The sequence below is a fragment of the Pelophylax lessonae genome (assembly GCF_965119305.1).
Source record: "Pelophylax lessonae genome assembly, chromosome: 8".
NCBI lineage: Eukaryota > Metazoa > Chordata > Amphibia > Anura > Ranidae > Pelophylax > Pelophylax lessonae.
This window is the reverse complement of record NC_138775.1, coordinates 82,579,195-82,601,696: the sequence shown is the minus strand read 5'-3', so window position 1 is coordinate 82,601,696 and position 22,502 is coordinate 82,579,195. Positions and strand designations below refer to the sequence as shown.

At 42.4% G+C, this 22,502-nt stretch overlaps 1 protein-coding gene across 11 annotated transcripts in view; it reads left to right on the top strand.

The window, feature by feature from the left end:
• The window catches only part of IQSEC1 (IQ motif and Sec7 domain ArfGEF 1), a 1,344,709-nt gene that overhangs the window by 1,200,658 nt on the left and 121,549 nt on the right, over positions 1-22,502 (top strand). For all 11 annotated transcript variants that reach the window (XM_082266155.1, XM_082266158.1, XM_082266162.1 and 8 more), the window contains one exon: positions 345-1,603. In XM_082266155.1, the coding sequence (XP_082122281.1) occupies positions 345-1,603 (1,259 nt within the window). The remainder of the gene's footprint in view (positions 1-344; positions 1,604-22,502) is intronic.

Below are 22,502 nucleotides of genomic sequence, written 5' to 3'. Positions count from 1 at the left end.
GTATACCCTTCAAAATACAGTAGAAGAAAGAAAACGTTAAAAGGTTTTATTTGCAAATATTTTTTATTAAACTGAATGTATAAAAGGTAAGGCTAAAGTATTTTAATACACCTTTTCAACAAAGGACTGTTTAGTTTCTCTAGGCATAATAAACCTATGCATACATCTAATCTTGGGATATTATGATTAATGAAATCTTCTGGTGGTCCTGTGTACTCAATATTTTAAAAGAACTTTTAAAGGTTATGGGAGCAAACATACCCATTTGTAGCCAATAAAGAGGGATTTTTCTAATGTCTATTATTATTGCATAGCAGTTACTGTAATTTTTATTTTCAACTCAGGTGGAAATGCTGGAGCGCAAATATGGAGGCCGTCTCATAACCAGACATGCAGCACGCACCATACAAACTGCATTCCGGCAGTATCAGATGAATAAGAATTTTGAGAGGCTCCGAAGTTCAATGTCAGAAAACCGCATGTCAAGACGGATTGTGTTGTCCAATATGAGAATGCAGTTCTCTTTTGAAGGACCAGAGAAAGTCCACAGTTCCTATTTTGAAGGAAAGCAGGTGTCATTGTCTAATGATGGTACAAAACTAGGGCACCGTATTGTGCAATCGGATTGTGGAGATCTTGGTGAGCCAACATCTATAAAATCCCCAGCAGGGTCAAGTGATTTTGCTGATGCCATCACAGAACTGGAGGACGCTTTCTCAAGGCAAGTCAAGTCGCTTGCGGAGTCTATTGACGATGCTTTAAACTGCCGTAGTTTACACGCAGATGAGGCACAAGTACCTGATCAAGTCAGAGGTCGGGAACTAGAAAGAGGTACCTGCGGTCAGATTAAGCAAGCACATAATCTGGATCACAGGAAACTGGATGAAATGACGGCATCGTATAGTGATGTTACATTGTATATAGATGAGGAGGAACTGTCCCCTCCACTTCCTCTTTCCCAGTCTGTGGATAGACCGTCTAGCACAGAATCTGACTTGAGACTTAGATCCATGAACTCTTCTCAAGAGTACTGGTCAATGACTCACAAGGATGATAAATTGGATACTGACACAAGCTGTCGAAGCACCCCGTCATTGGAGTGCCAGGACCACAGATCGCGAATAGACCATCTTCCTTTGCTTACTATCGAACCTCCCAGCGACAGTTCAGTGGACTTGAGTGATCGGTCTGAAAGAGGATCTATAAAAAGGCAAAATGTGTATGAACGAAACATCCATAGTCAGCAAGGAAGTCCCAAACATATCCCCCATATTCCTACAAAGATAATCCCTAGGGACGAGGAACAAACCCGCCATCGGCCCAGGCCAATTGATGCACAGTTAATCATTAATGGCACTGTAAACCGTCAGAGTAAGTCTGAATCTGATTATTCTGATGGTGACAATGACAGCATAAATAGTACTTCTAACTCGAATGACACCATAAACTGCAGCTCTGAATCCTCCAGAGACAGCCTCAGAGAGCAGACCCTGAGCAAACAGACGTATCATAAAGAGACCCGCAATAGCTGGGATTCACCAGCATTCAGCAATGATGTGATCAGGAAACGACACTATAGAATTGGGCTGAATCTTTTCAACAAGTAAGTAACTTTTCCAACAGTATTTTTGTTTTGTCATAATGTACAATTCTCATGCATTATGATCATTTAGCAGACTTACAAATGTACTAGTTCTGCCCAATAACGATTTTTACTTTTTTAATAACTGTAGTTTATCTTGTTCCTTGCCTTCTGTCTTGCAGCTAGAAAGTTTTCTCTACAGCTTTTCCATTAAAGGAAACATGTCATGAGTGAAATATAGAAGCTGCCATTGCTTACCCTGTGTTCAAAAAATCTAGTTTTATGCTAGGCCCATTGCTTTATGACTTTGAGCCACTGACCTGGAACAAGTATGCAGATGAGGACTTATCTCCAGATCTGCATTGTACTTGTTTCAGATCAGTAAATTTGGTATTATTAAAATCAGCCAGATCAAAAGGAGGTAAGCAAAGGTAACCCCTCTTTCTTTCTCCCATGACCCCTAGTATAAGTATTTCATTTTGACTTCATATCAGCATCTGGCAATTCCCTGTACAAGAACACATGCTAGAGAGAGGAAAGCTTTTGGAGCCAGCTGTGCTCTTCTGCATTGCAGTATTGTTAATCTAACACTGGTAACTTGCTGAAGGGAGAAGAGATCAGAGTCAGCACAGTAATGACCAGCGTACTGCTGCTATTTTGTTTGGTCAAGCTCTACTGTCTAATTATGGGTGATGTCAGGGAGCTGGCTGTGATGTCTAGCAACGGTGTCTGTATCAAATGTCTAGTTTAACAGAATTACATAATGCATCACTTGGTAGGTACATATGTATTTTATGTGTTTATATCTGCTTGTCTGGAGTTCACCTTTGATTTTTAGTACCATTGATCCCACAAATAGAGCCTAAATTGCCAGAGATATTATGTCAAAACAGGAGAGGTTGAAGACTGCAAAAGAACAAAGTCTATCAAGTTTAACCCATCCTAATTTTATAATGAAGATAGCAAGACAAAAACTATAAACACAATAGCAACTTCCTGTGCTAGGGTGACTCATCATTCTCTATTCACAAAGGAGCTATGCTCTAACCTTAGGTCAGAAATACAGGATACTTCCTTCTCTCTTCTCCATAAGCATAGAGGGAGAAGTTCTGTAGTCTACAGATAAAGTATGGAACAATGTAATTGATAAGAGGGCAGCAAGAACAGAGAGCATGGGAAGTTATCAGTTCACCTAATTTGTGGCAGGATCAACAGGTATTTTATTGCACTTATCAAATCCTGTAGATATAGCAAAACATTTTCATTGAAATATTTTAATCCATTTCCCACTTACTCACTACAGTCCTTTAACCACTTGGTGCCCGCGATATAGCCAAAAGATGGCTACAGCGCAGGCATAAATAACCGGGAGGGTGTACATGGATGTCCTCCCAATCTCGCACTGCCCAATAAATCCTGGCCCTTTATCAAGTTATCAGCTGTCAGCCAATGACAGCTGTTCACAAGATGTTAACAGAAGCAGGTAATCAGCTTTTTTTTTTTTTTTTTTCAATAAAATAATACGATTACCAGCTTCTGTAAAAGTTTATCAGTTCCACGCATTAACATCCAGTGCCTCCTATCATTGCCACCTTTCAGTGCCCATCAGTGCTGCCAATTAGTACCCATCAGCAGGGCTGGACTGGCCTATCGGGATATCGGGAAATTTCCCGGTAGGCCGGCAAGTTACCCCTGCCCTGGAGCTGCTAAGGACCTGTAAAAAAAATGGCTGCGGCCGGCCTGACATGCGTTCTGTGCATGCGCCGCCGCCACTCGGGAAAGCCTGTACATGTTCGGCTATTCCCGGGCAGACGGTGCATGCGTGGTGACATATTGGCGCCGGGCGGCTCCATTTTTAAATCTAAGGCGCCTCACCAAAAGGTTAGTGAAAGTCCTCAGGAGATACAGTGCTGCGGGCATGTTACAGGAGATTCTCCTGTACCATGCCCGCAGTACTGTATCTCCTGCACTATGCCCACAACCCTGCATCTCCTGTACCATGCCCACAGCTCTGCATCTCTTGTACCATGCCAGCAGCCCCTGCACGATGCCGGCAAGCCTGCATCTCCTGTACTATGCCCACAGCCCTGCATCTCCTGTACTATGTCTGAAGCCCCTGCACCATACCCGCAACCCCTGCATCTCCTGTACCATGCCTGCAGCCCCTGCACCATGCCCACAGCCCCTGCATCTCCTGCACCATGCCTGCAGCCCCTGCATCTCCTGTACCATGCCCGCAGCCCCTGCCCCATGTCAACAGCCCCTGCATCTCCTGCACCATGCCCGCAGTCCCTGCACCATGCCCGCAACCCCTGAATCTCTTATACCATGTCCGCAGCCTCTGCACCATGCCCACAGTCCCTAAATCTCCTGCACCATGTCCACAGCCCCTGCATCTCCTGCACCATGTCCAGAGCCCCTTCATCTCCTGTACCATGTCTGCAGCCCCTGCATCTCTTGTACCATGTCCACAGCCCCTGCATCTCCGTTACCATGTCTGCAGCCCTTGCATCTCCTGTACCATGCCCACAGCCCCTGCATCTCCTGTACCATGCCCACAGCCCCTGCATCTCCTGTACCATGCCCGCAGCCCCTGCATCTCCTGTACCATGCCTGCAGCCCCTGCATCTCCTGTACCATGCCTGCTGCCTCTGACATGTCCTCCTGTTCCATGTCCGCAGCCTCTGACATCTCCTGTACCATGACCACAGCCCTTGCATCTCCTGTACCATGCCCACAGCCCCTGCATCTCCTGCACCATGCCCGCAGCCCCTGCATCTCCTGTACCATGCCCGCAGCCCCTGCATCTTCTGTACCATGCCCGCCGCCTCTGACATGTCCTCCTGTTCCATGTCCGCAGCCCCTGCATCTCCTGCACCATGCCTGTAGCCCCTACATCTCCTGCACCATGCTCGCAGCCCCTGCATCTCCTGCACCATGCCCGCAGCCCCTTCATCTCCTGTACCATGTCCAGAGCCCCTGCATCTCCTGTACCATGCCCGCCGCCTCTGACATGTCCTCCTGTTCCATGTCCGCAGCCTCTGACATCTCCTGTACCATGGTGGGACCAAATCCCCATTTTTATTTATGGATTGTCTTCAAATTTGGTAGTAATTTCTTTTGCATGTGTGCGCTATTCTTTTTTAATATACATGTCTATCAGTGCCACCTATCCGTGCCTCTTTAGAAGTGCTGCCTTATCTGTGCAGCCTATCAGTGCCCATCAGTGCAGCCTCATCTGTGCACATCAATGAAGGAGAAAAAATACCTGTTTGTAAAATTGTATAACAAACTGTAAAAACAATTTTTTGTTCTCAAAATTTTCGGTGTTTTATTGTTTTTAAAAAAATAAAAAAAACCCCAGTGGTAATTAAATACCACCAAAAGAAAGCTCTATTTGTGTGAAAAAAAAAAACAATTTCAGATAGGTACAGTGTAGCATGACCGCGCAATTGTCATTTAAAGAGTGACAGCGCTGAAAGCTTAAAATTGGCCTGGGCAGGAAGAGGGGGGTTTATGTGCCCAGTAAGCAAATGGTTAACTGGGTCTTGGGGTCAGAATGGACTTCTCAATTACGTGATCACACAGGTTGGCTGTCACAGTGTTGATATGATCAGGAGCCCATCCCGCTGGCTTCCGATCATAACTAGAGACCAGGCGCTGTGCTGGAAGCGCGCAGTGAGCCTGTTCTAGGCACAGAAATCCCAGCCACCATGTACACATTTGTGCAATGTTTGGGCTTTAAAGGCCCATCCTTCTTGCCATCACAAATATGTGTTAGGTGGTAGGAGAGGTTAACAGACCGAAAGGGAGAACATAAAAGACAATCATTGTTAGGTTTAGTTTTTAAAGGTGTGTTGGTTTTAAGTTATTTTGAATGTATGATTAGAAATGAAGGAAGGAAGCATTTTTAATATCCTACACTTAACCATGGATCATGTCGCAGGAAATTGTCTGTTATCTGTTGTGTTAGAATGTAAACTCTGAAAAGCTTGCTGCATCCTAGTATCTGTGCCCCCATCAATTCCAACTGCCAGAAAGAGGCTATTCCCACTGCATTACATGTCAGCGCTTAGACACCTGAAAGGCATGTAGAGGTCTTCTGGTGAAATCACATGAGGTTTCTTTGTGCCGTTAAGTACTGTTCTGTTAAAATGTGAGCAATCCTTGCTATTTCCACGAAAGCTTAATCTCTTTTTCAAGCTGCTTAGTACATTTGAAGATGTATTCTTGTGTACAGTACAATTATGTGTGCATTTATGAATCAAAAGCTTAAAACACTGTAAAGATATAAAATAAACTGCAGGTAAGCTGAAACAGAATGGTAAACTACCAGACGGTTGTGCGTTGCTGGCTTCAAAAGATATTAAAATCTTGCCCACAATTGTGTTAATAGTTGTACAGAGAATGTACACTAATGTGAGGTAATTTCTCCCAAGTCTTTAAAGCTTGTCCCTTGTATTCAGAGCAGATTATGTACTATATGCTGTGTCAGGAGCTATAGCAGTTCAGTGCCTGTCTGGTGTCATTCACAATGAGAGAAAGTTACAAGGCTTGAGAATTTACATTTGTGTCAAAACTTGACAACATTAAAGCTTAAGGCCTTTTGCACCAAGAAGTTGAGAGGCTGAAAATCTAGCAAGTGAATTATCTGGGTGTTTTCCCGCACCTGGGGAGTCGCAGGTGCTGCGTACAGCCTGTCATATAAGGAAATGGCTCTATGTAGCTGTGCTCTTGTAAATGCCTATTCTGTGCATTAGCATTTACCTGTGTATGCACAACATATTTCCCGAACGTGGAAGTTTTGGCTTTAGGAAATGCACATGCATGCACAGGTAAACGTCTACGCACAGAAGCAACAGCATTTACAAGAATACAGCCGTGTACAGCCAATCACTGGTACAGAAGGTTGTACGTGGCACTTGCGTTTCACACATGTGGAAAAATGAAAGGAAAAGGGTAGGCATTTTATATGCCCCCTTTTCCACATGGGAGAAGTGGCGGGGAAAGCTAGAACTAAGAGAGGTCAGTTTCAGGTCATTAGGTCTTCCCGGGTTTTTCCTCAGGGAAAAAAGGCGGGATGAAGTACCTGAGGTAAAGAGTCACGTGTAGCTGCAGGTGACTGGGATGCAGCTGCAGTGGCGCGGGGAGCTCTGAGGAGAATCTAGGCGGGAAGTTAGGATATAAATAGGTGAGCTCAGCTGTGAGGGGCTCATTCACCTCAGGAGCAGCAGCAGAAGAGGTTCCCCAACCCCCCCCCTCCCCTGTTGTCGCGGCTTTTATTACGTGGTGGGTCACCTTTGTTTTACAAAGGGGGACAAGTGTTTTATTACTGGATGTTTTAATACATTTTATTGAATTTTATTTATTTGATAAAGCCTGAGCCGTAGTGGCTGGGCTGGTTTTAAGATGATATTTATTTATATTTATTGAGTATTTAATATGTTTTAAACCAGTAATAAACGGCCGCGGCCAGATTATTCCACAATTTTGGTGTCTGCATTATTTATTTATATTTATTGTTAAAGTATGATATTATATTAAGGAAGGAGTATACACTGCCTACTCTCCCATGTCCAGCTTGTTAGGCTGGGAATAATTTCAGCCTCTCACAATCTAGGTGCATGAGACTTTACAGTAGAAGGCTGCCGTATTTTATAATAAGCAATCAAAATTTAGCTTGCATTTATGTATATGTAAATCCAATCACTTAAACCTGATAAAAACTTAAACATATTCATGTAAATTTCCTCATTATTTTTAATATTTTAATATTTTATTAAAATAATCTTTGCGGATTCTACTAATGAAAGTTCTTTTATAGACACTTTCTGTTATAGGGTGACAACGCTTCATCCCTTTCTTCCAGTTGTGCTCCCACATTTTCTTTTTCTCACGTTGGCTTTTTTGGAGACTTAGTGGTACTTTCAACACAAGTTATCGCAACACACAACACGCATTTATCGTCAACTGCTGTGACTATTGGGAAAACCGCACTCAGAAATTCAAAGCAGCCATCACTGGAGAAAGTGCTTGTAGACAGAAGTGGTTTCCAAGAAACTGCAGAAGATCAGCAGCAGCAAGATGCAACAAAGGATTATAATTACAAAGAACACAGGGCACCTTTTTAAGATGCACCTGGCTTTAGCAAACGTATTTGTCATTCAGTTAGGGTTTACGTTTAATTAATATAGAGCTAAAGACAAAACACTTTTTTTTTTTTTTGTTTGGATAGAGTTGACAAAGCATAGAACACCTGTCAAGTTTTTATTTCTGTCTGCACTCAGTTATGGAGAATTACCCTCTAAAAGCAATTCATAGAGAGATATATATTGGGCTTAAACATGTGGGACAAATGGGGAAGAAAGAGAGACAGAATGATTTGGTTCCAAAAAGCGGTTTTCCCTCTAAATCACAGACAATTAGGAGTTTTGTAATATCAAGGTGAATGTAAAAAAGAGAGAAAAAAAATCACATCTTGCTTTATGGCAAACCATAGCAGCACAGCTGGGACAGCCATTAACAATTTACAGTATTCTCATTTGGAAATAAATTACACTCGGAGTATGCACAAGAGTGTCTCATAGCTCCCTCTTTCATACTCTAACCAGCCTTACCTGACTATAACCAGATCAATTAGATTTCAGAATAAAGAGGATCTTCACCATCTGCTGCTGTCACACTCCCTGGCAGTCGCTATCTCGGTCACTTGGGGCACTTGCAGAAACTAGCCTTTTTCAAGTGCACATTAAGTTATATGTATGTTTAACTTTCAGCTGGATGTACAATAATGAATCACCCGTTTATGAAAAAGGTAGAGACCAACCAACTCTCCTCTACCAACAACTAAATTAAGAAACATACACTATATTGAAAAGTAATGAATACTAGCATCCACAAATATGTAAGAGCATATACCTGCATTGAATATTAGATCATTTAAATTTGTATGTGTTTGCTGCACAGACCGTTGTTTAGTTGATAACTGATTTGGTTTCAGTTTTAGGCTAAAGTAAAGTTCCCAAATACCATTTATTTAACACTATATTAAGGCAGCCATGCACGGCTTGAATTTATGTCCAAGTTGGCACCACCTGGCTCAACAAAAGTTGAGTGTTTAATTGACTTTTGTTAAAGGAGGAACTTCTATTTTATTGTAAAAAATGGCCCCCATCTCCATCAAACATTTAAAAACTGACCCTCAAGGCTGCTTTGTGATTTTGGTGGTGGAATTCAGTGGTAAACCCTGCACTTTAGTAAGCGTATTATATTCCTGCCCCATTTATTAGGACATTTTCTGAAAGTATTATGGGTCTAATTTTGGAAGTACCCGAGGGTCCCTTATTTATTGCAGGAGACTTTAATACAGTCCTGAACGACTCCCTTGATAGATTCAGGAGCTGGAAGACCTAATTCAGGTTGATCAGACTGGATTAGTGCCTGGGAAAGGTACAGACAATTTTCGCCGCCTTTTCCTTAATATGGATGAATCCCATTCTAACGGAGGTGCAAGAGTCATTGCTTCGTGGACGAAAAAGCTTTCGACTCCGTGGAGTGGGGGTATCTTTGGGAGGTGTTGTGGATGTTTGGATTTGGGCCTAGGTTCCTGCAATGGTTGAGTATGCTTTATAGATCTCCTAGAGCTAGGATTTGTTCTAATGATAGGCTTTCTGTTTTTTTTTTTCCCCAACAGAGAGGGACCCAACAGGGATGCCCCCTCTCTCTCCTTGTCTTTTTGCTTTGGCCTTGGAGTCTTTGGCCCTATTCGTTCCAAACTCCCGGTACATCGAGGGCCTGCGGATCAGGTCTTTGGAGGAAAAAAATTGCTTTATTCGGATGACACCCTGCTGTACCTGCATGATGCAAACTCCTCTCTGCAGGTGGCTCTCGCGGTCTTCGATGCATTTGGACGGTTCTCTGGGGTACGCATTAATTGATCCAAATCTGTTCTGTTTTCTGTTGATCCTCAGGCTAGGACCCCTGCAATTTCAACCCCTTTGCAATGGGTAGATGAATTTAAATATTTGGGCATCCGGATCACTCGTGATCTGTGTTGCTTCTACATACTGAACCTCCATCCACTACTTACGCAATTTAAGGGCACTGTTCTAAGTGGGCCAATCTACCACTGAACCTTCTAGGCCGTATAAATATTTTCAAAATGATCTGTCTCTCTAAATTGAACTATGTCTTCCGCAATCGCCTGACTTGTGTGCTTAGTTCCTTTTTTAGGGAAATAGATAAATGCCTTGGCTCCTTTTTCTGGAGAGGATCCCCTCCTCGTCTGGCGAAGTCAACTTTGCAGCTCCCAGTGCGTTTTGGAGTTTAGCACTACCTAATTTGCAAGTCTATTATTGGGCGGCTACCGTAGTAACTCGTAGATGGTGATTTGAGCAATCCAGGACCAAATCAGCAGTCTGCTTAGAAGCGGCCGTTCTGGGTTCCCTGGTGGAGCTTGGTAACCTGGTCTTTAGGGGCTCCAAAGCCTATACCTCGCTGCCTTATCCCATGAGGGTGACGTTGTGTGTTTGGATAGCTGCTAAGAAACAATTCCTCCGAACTAATCAGTGGTTTCCACCCCTTGTGGGGAAACCCATCTTTGCCCCATTTTAGGACTATTCCGGATCCACAATTATGGGCTCGCTTTGGGATTAAAATGCTTAAGGATATTATGCCCGCTGGGGTGCTGTTACTCTACCGTGACCTAACTGCCAGATATAGATTACCTAGGTGGATGCTATTTGGATACTTCCAACTGTGTCGCGCTGTAAGAGCCCAATTTCCTGTTGCTCCTACCTTGAAGGCAAACCCAATAGAGGAGCTTCATGCACAGGAGACCCTGGTGAAGCCCCTATCTTCCCTTTACCTGACTATTCTTATTGTTGAGTCTCCCAAAATTGATAGGTTGTGGGAAGAGTGGAGTGAGGACATCCTGGCCCTGGATAGGAGTGTTTTGGGAATAATACTAAGATGGTCATTTCCTCCCGTGACAGGTTGACTCAAACAAGGTTTTTGCATAGAATTTACTACACTCCACAAAGACTGCATATAATTTACCCACAGCGATCCCCATATTATCCAAGATGTCACTCTACTGAAGGTACATACTACCATATGTTTTGGTCATGCCCAAGAGTAGCACGGTTTTGGGAGAAAGTATTTGAGTGTATTAATGCCCGTCTTCAGTTAACCCTGCCATTGTCCCCTGAACTAGCACTGTTGGGCATGCAAGACGATGAGCAGAGGCCTCAATGTACCAAAACCCTGCATGCACTTTTACTGTACTATGCCAAAAAATAAATTCTGAATAGATGGATCTCCCCCCCCCCCCTATGGATTTCCCCCTTCCCCCATGGGAATCTTCTATTGATGCAGTACTACCCATGTACAATTTGACATACATTAGTAGGGGAAGGGAAGTATGATAAGGTTTGGTAGCCCTGGACAGAGCGGTCATGGATCCCTGAGCGGGTTTGTGACTGCTTTGCCCTGGGTTGCATCGAGTGCCCTGTAGGCCCCCCCCCTCCCCCTCCATTGTGATGACAGCATTTTTTTTGCATTTTTACTCATCTCCTGTATTCATACAATTAGTTTGTTTTACACTGTTTGTCATAGAAAACCTCTTTAGATGTGGTGAATTGCTATGTGAAGTGAACCTATTGTACTATGCCATTTTTTTTTCAATAAAACCAATTCTGGTTTTTAAAAAAAAATATATATATACAGTACCTCCCCAGGGCTATCTCTGACCACTCTTCCTTAGTGTGGAACTTGGCTCTGGGGAACTTCTGTAATTATTATTGTGGAGATTGAGTCCCCTGTGGCCTGCTGACCCTTTGGTTGCAGATAGGTGTCAGACTGAGATGAATTCCTATTGGCAGACCAATGCACATAGTGCCTTGATTCTTATTACTTGGGATGCTTTTAAAGAGACTATGTGGGGCTCATTTGCCCTGGCAATTTCTGCTGTCCATAAGGCCTCCAGATCCAAATTAACTGACGTAGTTTCAAAACATCTGGGGTGCCAAGGTTTGCCATCACTGGACTAGGCTATAAGAAGATTGCCAACACACTGAAACTGAGCTGCAGCACAGTGGCCAAGACCATACAGCGGTTTTACAGGACAGGTTCCACTCAGAACAGGCCTCGCCATGGTTGACCAAAGGAGTTTAGTGCACCTGCTCAGCATCATATCCAGAGGTTGTCTTTGGGAAATAGACGTATGAGTGCTGCCAGCATTGCTGCAGAGGTTGAAGGGTCAGGGGGCCAGCCTGTCCGTGCTCAGACCATACGCTGCACATTGCATCAAATTGGTTTGCATGGCCGTTGTCCCAGAAGGAAGCCTCTTCTAAAGATGATGCACAAGAAAGCCTGCAAACAGTTTGCTGAAGACAAGCAAACTGAGGACATTGATTACTGGAACCATGTCCTGTGGTCTGATGAGACCAAGATAAACTTATTTGGTTCAGATGGTGTCAAGCATGTGTAGTTACTGTTCATTGAGGGAACAATCAGAGTTGTATAAAGTACTCAAAACCCATACTTGAGTAAAAGTACAAGTGGTCGATCAAAAAGTGACTTGAGTAGAAGTGGAAGTGCTCAATCAAAAAGTGACTTGAATAGAAGTACTAAAGTATTCAACATTTTTTGTACTTAAGTATTGCAAGTAGTTTTTTTAAAAATTTTGCTACTCAAGTACTGAAAGTAAAAGTACCAGTAGTTTTGAAAAAAAAAATTGCTACTCAAGTACTGAAAGTAAAAGTACAAGTACTGTGTTATGTAGTTATTAAAGAAAGAAGTCAAAAGTTTGAACATCATATTGTTTTTTATTATTTCAAATGCAGCTTTTATTTATACATACAGTAGCTTTTATTTTCGTATGCGCTGATAATACACATGTTTTGAGCTTCATGAAACCATCTACTGTTCTGGCAGTGGTAATTTTTATAATAGTAACGAGTAACTATGCAGCACAAAATAAAAATATTGGAGTAGAAGTATTGAAATCATCGAAAAAATGTAGTGAAGTAAAAGTGGAAGTAGGAGAAAAAAATTCTACTCTAGGAAAGTACAGATACCGCCTTTCGGTACTTAAGTACAGTAGTGAAGTAGTTCTACTTAGTTACTATACATCTCTGGGAACAATGAATGCCAACATATACTGTAGCATACTGAAGCAGAGCATGATCCCCTCCCTTCGGAGACTGGGCCACAGGGCAGTACTCCAGCACAATGACCCCAAACACACCTCCAAGATGACCACTGCCTTGCTAATGAAGCTGAGGGTAAGGGTGATGGACTGGCCAAGCATGTCTCCAGACATAAAGACAGAAGAGGACTCCAGATGCAGCCTGTGAAGCTTTGGTGAACTCCATGCCCAAGAGGGTTAAGGCAGTGCTGGAAAATAATGGTGGCAACACAAAATCTTGACACTTTGGGCCCAATTTGGACATTTTAACTTAGGGGTGTACTCACTTTTGTTGCCAGCGGTTTAGACATTAATAGCTGTGTTTTGAGTTATTTTGAGGGGACAGCAAATTTACACTGTTATACAATCTGTACACTCACTACTTTACATTGTAGCAAAGTGTCATTTCTTCAGTGTTGTCACATGAAAAGATATCATATAATATTTACAAAAATGTGAGGGGTGTACTCACTTTTGTGAGATACTGTATGCTGTTGCTGACCATAAGATATATCGTGCATAGTTTATTTTTTGCCTTCTATCTTTTGCATTGCTTTGATAAAGTACGTGACTGTTCTGGGCTCTTCTTATGCAATAGGATTACTTGGTATAGAGAAATGGAGCTCTCTTCCCCCTTTTTTTTTTTGTGCATTTGACCGAGGTGCATTTCGGCACACTGCTTTGTTTGACATGCTTTGTTGTACTACTGCTGAACTTTGGCAATGGATGTACTATTCATAAAAGTTCAATAAACGTAACTCTTTAAAAAAAAGTATTTTGACAGCCGCTGGTACAGACTGTCAGAATACAATAAGTGGCAGGGGAGAAAATCCACACTAAACAGCCTACAGACTAAACAAAATAAATCTAGAAGTGTTTGGGCAGCTTTAGATTGACAGCACTGTGCAGTGCAAGCTTACATTGTTGGCCTTCCCTCTACCAGTGTGAATCCTTCTGTGTAAGGGATTACAAAAAGCTGATAACAAAGCACATTTGGGTATTTGTACTATCAGTCCCGTTAATTGCAGTTACAATGTCAATATCAATATCTGAATTTGATTTATTTATTTTATATCTGCCTGGAATTTAGCTTTAAATGTATATAAGGCATTAACAGGATCTCATTAGCAATATGCTAGTAATTAAAAGGATGAGTTGGCAACACTGCTAAAAAGTGACAGTTGGCAGAATTCCTGTCCGCCGGTCACTCGCGATCTCCCCGTGGAGAGGGAGAAAGGCAGGCGGCTGATGTAAACAAAGCCGCCTGTCATTCTCCCTGATCTAACTGCAGAGATCATACGATCCTGCTATGTAGGATCGTATGTCTCTGTGGTTACATCACTAGCCACACCCTTTTACAGTAAGAAGCACGCCCCTAGGGACACAGAGTATGTAAACATATGAGCACAACTGTAATAAAAACAAAAAAATAAAATAAAAAGTCAAAAAATCTGTCCTGCAGTTTGTAAACGCTATAACTTTTGCGCAAACCAATTAAAATACGCTTTTTGGGATTTTTTTTACCAAAAGTATGTAGCAGAATACAAATTTACCTAAACTGATAAAAAAAAAAATAGATTTTTAAAAAAAAAATTACTGGGAATGTTTTATAGCAGAAAGTAAAAAATATTGTGTTTTTTTTTTTTTTTTAAATTGACGCTCTTTTTTTGTTTATAGTGCAAAATCTAAAAACTGCAGAGGTGATCAAATACCGCCAAAAGGAAACTCTATTTGTGGGGAAAAAAGGACATCAATTGTATTTGGGTACAGCGTCGCACAACCGTGCGATTTAAAGTTAAAGTAACGCATCGCCGAAGCCCAAAAATGGCCTGGTCATTAAGGGGGTAAAACCTTCCGGAGGTGAAGTGGTTAAAAAAAAAATCATTTGTTTATGCCCGAAAACTGTTAGTGATGTTAGAGGCCGCACCAGTTCTCATAGAGACGAGTGGGGGCCATCTTGCCCTCACTCAACTTCCTGCCCTGCGGGTGGCCACATTGGATCACTTCTGGGTTTACTGATGGCTCTGGTAAGCTCGGAAACGACCAGGAAGCAGCAGGGGCATCTCTCTCACCGCTTCTAAACTTTGATCTAAAGCCGAATCTCCCACAATAAAAAAACAATACTGTGGGTATGGCAGCTAGCTAGATAGCAAATAAAAAAAATAATCATATAGCATATACAATTGTGACACAAGCCATATTGTAATTTAATTTTATTAAAAATTACCTTTCCTTTTCAACCTGCAGCTCTGTAATTTCATGTAAAGTGCAATGCAATATGGCATCCCCTGCAACATAAATTTCATTTTTTGGTAAGGTAATCAGAATAGGAAATCATGTCTAAGGGCCAGTTCACACCACACGCAATCAAGTGCATTTTTTTATGTATCAAAAACACATGAAATGTAGATTATATGGTTTCCAATGGCATAGTTCACACCAGTGCATTCCATAGTTCTAGGGCGTTCCAGTTCCAGAAAAAAAGTTGACCATGCTGCATTTTTCCTGCACTGGACTGTACTCGAACATGGTAAATAGCATAAAAAATGCACCGGAATGCACTGGAACTCATCAAAAATGCACCAGACCCCAGTACAATAAGGAAAAAAGAAGTAAAAAAGATTCTGACATGCATCTGCAAATGTTAAACGTTAAAAACTCACATGCAGAAAGACATGGATGAGCGAGTTTGGGGTGGAGGAACTTGACTGGCCTACACAGAATCCTGACCTCAACCTGATAGAATACCTTTGGGATGAATTAGAGTGAAGACTGCGAGCCAGGCCTTCTCGTCCAACATCGGTGCCTGACCTCACAAATGCTCTTCTGGAAGAATGGTAAAATATGCCCATAGACACACTCCTAAACATTGTGGACAGCCTTCCCAGAAGAGTTGAAGCTGTTAAACACACAGCCATTAATGTCTAACAAAAGTGAGTACACCCTTAAGGTTAAATGTCTAAATTGGGCCCAAAGTATCAATATTTTGTGTGGCCACCATTATTTTCCAGCACTGCCTTAAGCCTCTTGGGCATGGAGTTTACCAGAGCTTCACAGGTTGCCACTGGAGTCCTTTTCAACTCCTCCATGACGACATCACGGAGCTGGTGGATGTTAGAGACCTTGCACTCCTCCACCTTCTGTTTGAGGATGCCCCACAGATACTCAATAGGGTTTAGGTCTGGAGACATACTTGGCAAGTCCATCCCCTTTACCCTCATCTTCTTTAGCAAGGCAGTGGTCATCTTGGAGGTGTATTTGGGGACATTATCATGTTGGAATACTGCCCTGCCACCCAGTCTTTGAAGGGAGGGGATCATATGCTCTGCTTCAGTATGTCACAGTACATGTTGGCATTCATGGTTCCCTCAATGAACTGTAGCTCCCCAGTGTCGGCAGTCATTCAGCCCCAGACCATGACACTCCCACCACCATGCTTGACTGTAGGCAGGACACACTTGTCTTTGAACTCATCACCTGGTTGCCACCACACACGCTTGACACCTTCTGAACCAAATAATTTAATCTCCGTCTCATCAGACCACAGGACATGATTCCAGTAATCCATGTCCTTAGTCTGCTTGTCTTCAGCAAACTGTTTGCGGGCTTTCTTGTGCATCATCTTTAGAAGAGGCTTCCTTTTGGGATGACAGCCATGCAGACCAATTTGATGCAGTGTGCGGCGTATGGTCTGAGCACTGATAGGCTGACCCCCCCCCCCCCCCCACACACACACACACACACCCTCAACGTCTGCAGCAATGCTGGCAGCACTCATACCTCTATTTCCCAAAGACATCCTCTGGATATGACGCTGAGCACGTGCACTCAACTTCTTTGGTCGACCATGGCGAGGCCTGTTCTGAGGTGAACCTGTTCTGTTAAACCTCTGTATGGTCTTGGCCACCGTGCTGCAGCTCAGTTTCAGGGTCTTGTCAATCTTCTTATAGCCTAGCCTATCTTTAGGTAGAGCAACAATCCTTTTTTTTAGATCCTCAGAGAATTCTTTGCCATGAGGTGCCATGTTGAACTTCCAGTGACCAGTATGAGAGAGTGAGAGGGATAACACCAAATTTAACACACTTGCTCCCCATTCACACCTGAGACCTTGTAACACTAATGAGTCACATGACACCGGGGAGGGAAAATGTCTAATTGGGCCCAATTGGACATTTTGTCTTAGGGGTGTACTCACTTTTGTTACCAGCGGTTTAGACATTAATGGCTGTGTGTTGAGTTTTATTGAGGGGACAGCAAATTTACACTGTTATACAAGATGTACACTCACTACTTTACATTGTAGCAAAGTGTTATTTCTTCAGTGTCGTCACATGAAAAGATATAATAAAATATTTTCAAATATGGTGAGATACTGTGTATCTATCTATCTATCTATCTATCTATCTATCTATCTATCTATCTATCTATCTATCTATCTATCTATCTATCTATCTATCTATCTATCTATCTATCTATCTATCTATCTATCTATCTATCTATCTATCTATCTATCTATCTATCTATCTATCTATCTATCTATCTATCTATCTATCTATCTATCTATCCATACACACTATATTTTAAAAGTATTGGGACACCTGTCTTTACACGCACATGAACTTTAATGGCATTCCAGTCTTAGTCCGTAGGGTTGAGTATTGAGTTGGCCCAATACAGCTTCAACTCTTCTGGGAAGGCTGTCCACAAGGTTTAGGAGTGTGTCTATGGGAATGTTTGACCATTCTTCCAGAAACACATTTGTGAGGTCAGGCACGGATTTTGGACGAGAAGGCCTGGCTTGCAGTCTCTGCTCTAGTGCATCCAAAGGTGTTCTATCAGATTGAGGTGCAGGCCAGTCAAGTTCCTCCACCCCAAACTTGCTCATCCATATCTTTATGGACCTTGCTTTGTGCATTGGTCCAAATCATTTTGTGGAGGAGGGATTATTGTACGGGGTTGTTTATCAGGGGTTGTGCTTGACCCCTTAGTTTCAGTGAAGGGAACTCTTAAGGTGTCAACATACTAAGACATTTTGGACAATTTCATGCTCCCAACTTTTTGGGAACGTTTTGTAGATGGCCCCTTCCTGTTCGAACATGACTGTGCACCAGTCCACAAAGCAAGGTCTATAAAGACATGGATGAGCGAGTTTGGGGTGGAGGAACTTGATTGGCCTCCACAGAGTCCTGACCTCAACCTGATAGAACACCTTTGGGATGAATTAGAGCGGAGACAGCGAGCCAGGCTTTCTCGTCCAACATCAGTGCCTGGCCTCACAAATGCGCTTCTGGTAGAATGGTCAAATATTTCTATTGACATACTCCTAAACCTATGTCAATATTGAACCCTACGAACTAAGACAGGGATGCCATTAAAGATCATGTGCGTGTAAAGGCAGGCATCCCAATACCTTTTGTTTGACAATATAGTGTGTGTGTCTATATATATATATATATATATATATATATATATATATATATATTTATATATATAGTCACCATAATAATGATTCATTGTTTTTCTTTTTTTTGGCAAATACAAGGTATCTGCAGATGTAATGTTTTTTTCAAGGGAGAAGGCTTTCCTCCCCAGAGTCAAGTATCCACATTGGTGAAATGATTTTCTGCATAGTCTCAGGGCATCTGTGGGTCACCTTGTCCTGCAAATCAATTGTCTGTGTGACTGGAAATACAATATCCGTGATGCCAAATGTTCTTTGCAAACCTGTGCACTTAAAAGAGAATTGTCTGCATTTATAGCAGTTTGAAAGAGATGTTTAACATTGCGCTCAATCCAGAAAACTGTACTATTGTGAAAGCATGTTTTCCAGAAAGATTGCGCATCTCATGGAGTGAGGAAAGACATGACTTCTTCCTGAAGTCCTATATGCTTCCTCCCATGATTTTGAGAAGGGCCAGATGCGGTATTTGTTTGGTAATACTATTTAGGAAAAGACATATAGTGGGGAAAAGGTTCGAACCATTGTCACATTTGTATTGCTGCCTGTGTTTCCATGCTTGGAAAGTTTACTTTCCGTTTTTCTCCTGGTGACCATTGTCACTGGGACAGAATGTGATAAAAAAAAAATCCAATATATTACAGTTGTCACTGAAACAAGAGATGGGGACAACTGTTCTAAAAGAAGCCTACCATTCACTTCGAATGTTTTTCATCTTATTTCTTGACACAGCAAAAATTAACTTACAGGGGTTTAACTTTAAACCCTTTAATATTCTGTCCAAAAGTAAAAAGATATGGTTTTACTATATATATGCTTAAACTGTCTACACTGGGATTCTTGCACATGCATGTGCACGGAGGCCAAATTGAAAGCAGCAGCTGTGTCCATTCAGAAACTGCTTCCTAATTGACAAGAATGGCACTGCCTGCACAGGGATGCATGGAACACCTGTGCATTCTCCTGCAGGTAAACACAGCCCTTACACGGGTGTACGCTGTAGTGTAGCCTTAGGATCCTTACAAGGTTAGGCCGTGGGAGAGTCAAGGTGCACACTAATGCCTCGTACACACGCATCGATTATTGGCCAGGAATTTTCGACCAACGTTCAATCGGCCGATTTTCGGCTTGTTAGTATGATGCTTTCGACAACCGACTCCGACTTTTCGGCTGAAAAAAATCTGGTGTGCAGACTATAAAATTTTTGTTGGCCGTCAACACAACGGCCGATTTTCCATCAGTCAGTACAGATTTCGGCAGACAAAAATCTGATGAGCAAGACTGGGCAAAACAACTCACAACACACAACTCTGGACAAAAGTCGGACGATCGGTCAGCCGATAATCGTTGCGCGTGTACGAGGCATAAGACTAACAGGCAGAGACACCTGCAGGCTGTCCCTTTTGTCACCTGGTATCCAGGGCTGCTGATAAGGCAGTACTATCAGTTCAAAACGGGAGCCTGAGCACCTGCCAAGCAGGAGGGCTGGCTGTACTGCCTTATTGCTGACAATTGTGACTCTTGTACATCCACCTGCATCACATTCAGCTTCTACTCCTCTTTCTCAGTGGCGGGATATTTACAAAGCCACACTATTCACTTGATTAGGTCTTTTTCAAAGGGGTATCATTTATGCCATGGCCCCACCTACCACCAGCATGCCTCAGTTGTTTGCTAATGTCTTTCGAAGGTAAACATCTTTTTTTTTTCAGCTCTGCTGCGTAAAAGACTAACCTACAATTTCACACTCTTTTTCTTATTCTTTAAGATCTTTTTCTTCAATCAAGTTTATTTTCTACAATACTGCTAGAGCTCTTCTCTACAGTACTGCTGCAGCTATCAAGTGCAGCTGTCCTCAGTCTGGCTTTTGGAGTGCTACGTTCGGACCCTATTGGACTGGATGTTACAGAGATAGCCTGGAATGGACTTTCTGACACTGGGTTCTGCATAGGGTGCATTTCATACTCTGTTCTTGTAAAAAGCTAATTGAAGAGTGCTTAGCAGGTCCAGAACTGCAGACCTTGCCGCAGACCTGCAGCCCGGTCCCTGAAGAATCACCTTGTGAGTTGTCCAGTTGGGCTAATGCTTGGAAGATATCTTAAATATATAGGTTGCTGGGGACCTTTTAAAAATTCTATATTCCTGCCAGTTAACACTGTGGGACTGTGCACTGACGTAATCTGCTGGGTGGAATGTAGTATGCGCTCCTCACTCTTTCTCGCCATGCATGTTGAGAAAGCATCTCCCTAATGCTGCTCCTGCTATGAAAAGAGCCACCTGATCTGTTCCAGCTGCCCACCTACAGTGATTTTTGTTTCTTGATCTTGTCTCCTGATTAATCATAGTAAACTTCAGGTGATTTGGCTGTCTGAAGCCTTGGATTATCACAGTGGTGGCCTACACCAATCCTCGGGGAAGAACCAAAAGTCTCATTCCCGGGAGAAGAAGCAGATAAAATTGTATCATTCGCACAACTTCATGTTCCTGTCTTGTCTGCTGTATACATCCCAGTTGTTGAAAACTGGTAGGCAAATTTCTTCAGCCAGCAGTGGCTAGACCTGTTTGAGGGGTCTCTACACCTGAAGGAGTGGTCTCTACACCTGGAAATGTTCCAAGACCTGTGTTGAAGGTGAGGGAGCCTGGATATGAACTTTCTGCCTTTCATATTTAACAACAAACTTAGCAGGTTTGTCTCCAGGTATAGAGATCCTCTAGCAAAAGCTTGATATTTCTTGATATCTCTTCCTGATCTGCTTTGCACGACTGAGATAAAGGGAATTCCAGTGTTCTTCATTGCTTCAGACTGGTCCTGGCTGATTTGGTACACCAACTTTGTAAGACTGCTAGCCAATGCGCCGTAGGTTTTACCAGATCATCTATTTTGTACCATAGATTGATGGACTGGATTCTCAGTCTGTGATTCAGACTGTTTTGGAGGTATTCTCATGTGTAGCTTTCCCTGTTTGTTCTCCTGTGACAAAATGGAATTCAAATCTACAGCCCTGGCCAAAAGTTTTGAGAATGACATAAATAATAATTTTCACAAAGCTTGCTGCCTCTGTTTTTATGATGGCAATTTGCAAATACTCCAGAATGTTATGAAGAGTGATCGGATGAATTGCAATTCATTGCAAAGTCCCTCTTTCCCATAAAAGTGAACTTAATCCCCCCCCAAAAAATAATTTCTTCACTGTATTTCAGCCCTGCCACACAAGGACCAGCTGACGACGTGTCAGTAATTTTTTCGTTAACACAGGTGTAAGTGTTGACAAGGACAAGGCTGGAAATCACTCTGTAATTCTGATTGAGTTAGAATATTAACATGGGTGGTGCTCAAAATCGTTGTTCTTCCTGGTGGTTACCTGCAAGGAAACACATGCAGTCATCATTATTTGCACAAAAAGGGATTCACAGGCAAGGATATTGCTGCTAATTTTGAAGGATGGCCTGGTGTCAAGAAGGGCATCAAAGACACCACTTCTCTCCAGGAAAAACATTAGGGACAGACTTATATTCTGCAAAAGGTACAGGGAGTGGACTGATGAGTACTGGGGTAAAGTAATTTTTTTTTTTTTTTTTTTGATGAATCCTATTTCTGATTGTTTGGACCATCCGGAAAAATCCTTGTATGGAGAAGAAAAAATGAGCACTACCATCAGTCATGTGTCATGCCAACAGTAAAGCATCCTTAGAACATTCATTTGTGGGCTTGCTTCACAGCCAGGGGAGTGGGCTCACTCACAATTTTGCCTAAGAACACAGCCATGAATAAAGAATGGTACAAAAACATCCTCCATACTTCTCCCAACCATCCAAAAACAGTTTGGTGATGGATAATGCCTTTTCCAGCAGGATGGAGCACCTTGCCATAAGGCAAAAGTGATAACTAAGTGCCTTGAGGAACACAGCATCGAAATTTTGGGTCCATAGCCAGGAAACTCCCCAGACCTTAATCCCATTGTGGTCAATCCTCAAGAGGTGGGTGAACAAAAAAAACCCCACAAATTCTGACAAAATCTAAGCATTGATTATGCAAGAATGGGCTGCCATCAGTCAGGATGTGGTCCAGAATTTGATTGACAGCATGCCAGGGAGAATTGCATAGGTCTTAATACAGAAGGGTCAGCACTAAAAATATTGACTCTTTGCATAAACGTAATGTAGTTGTCAATAAGTCTTTGACAGTTATGAAATGCTTGAAATTATACTTCTGTATACCATAGCAACATCTGAAAAGATCTAAAAACACTGAAGCAGCAAACTTTGCGAAAACT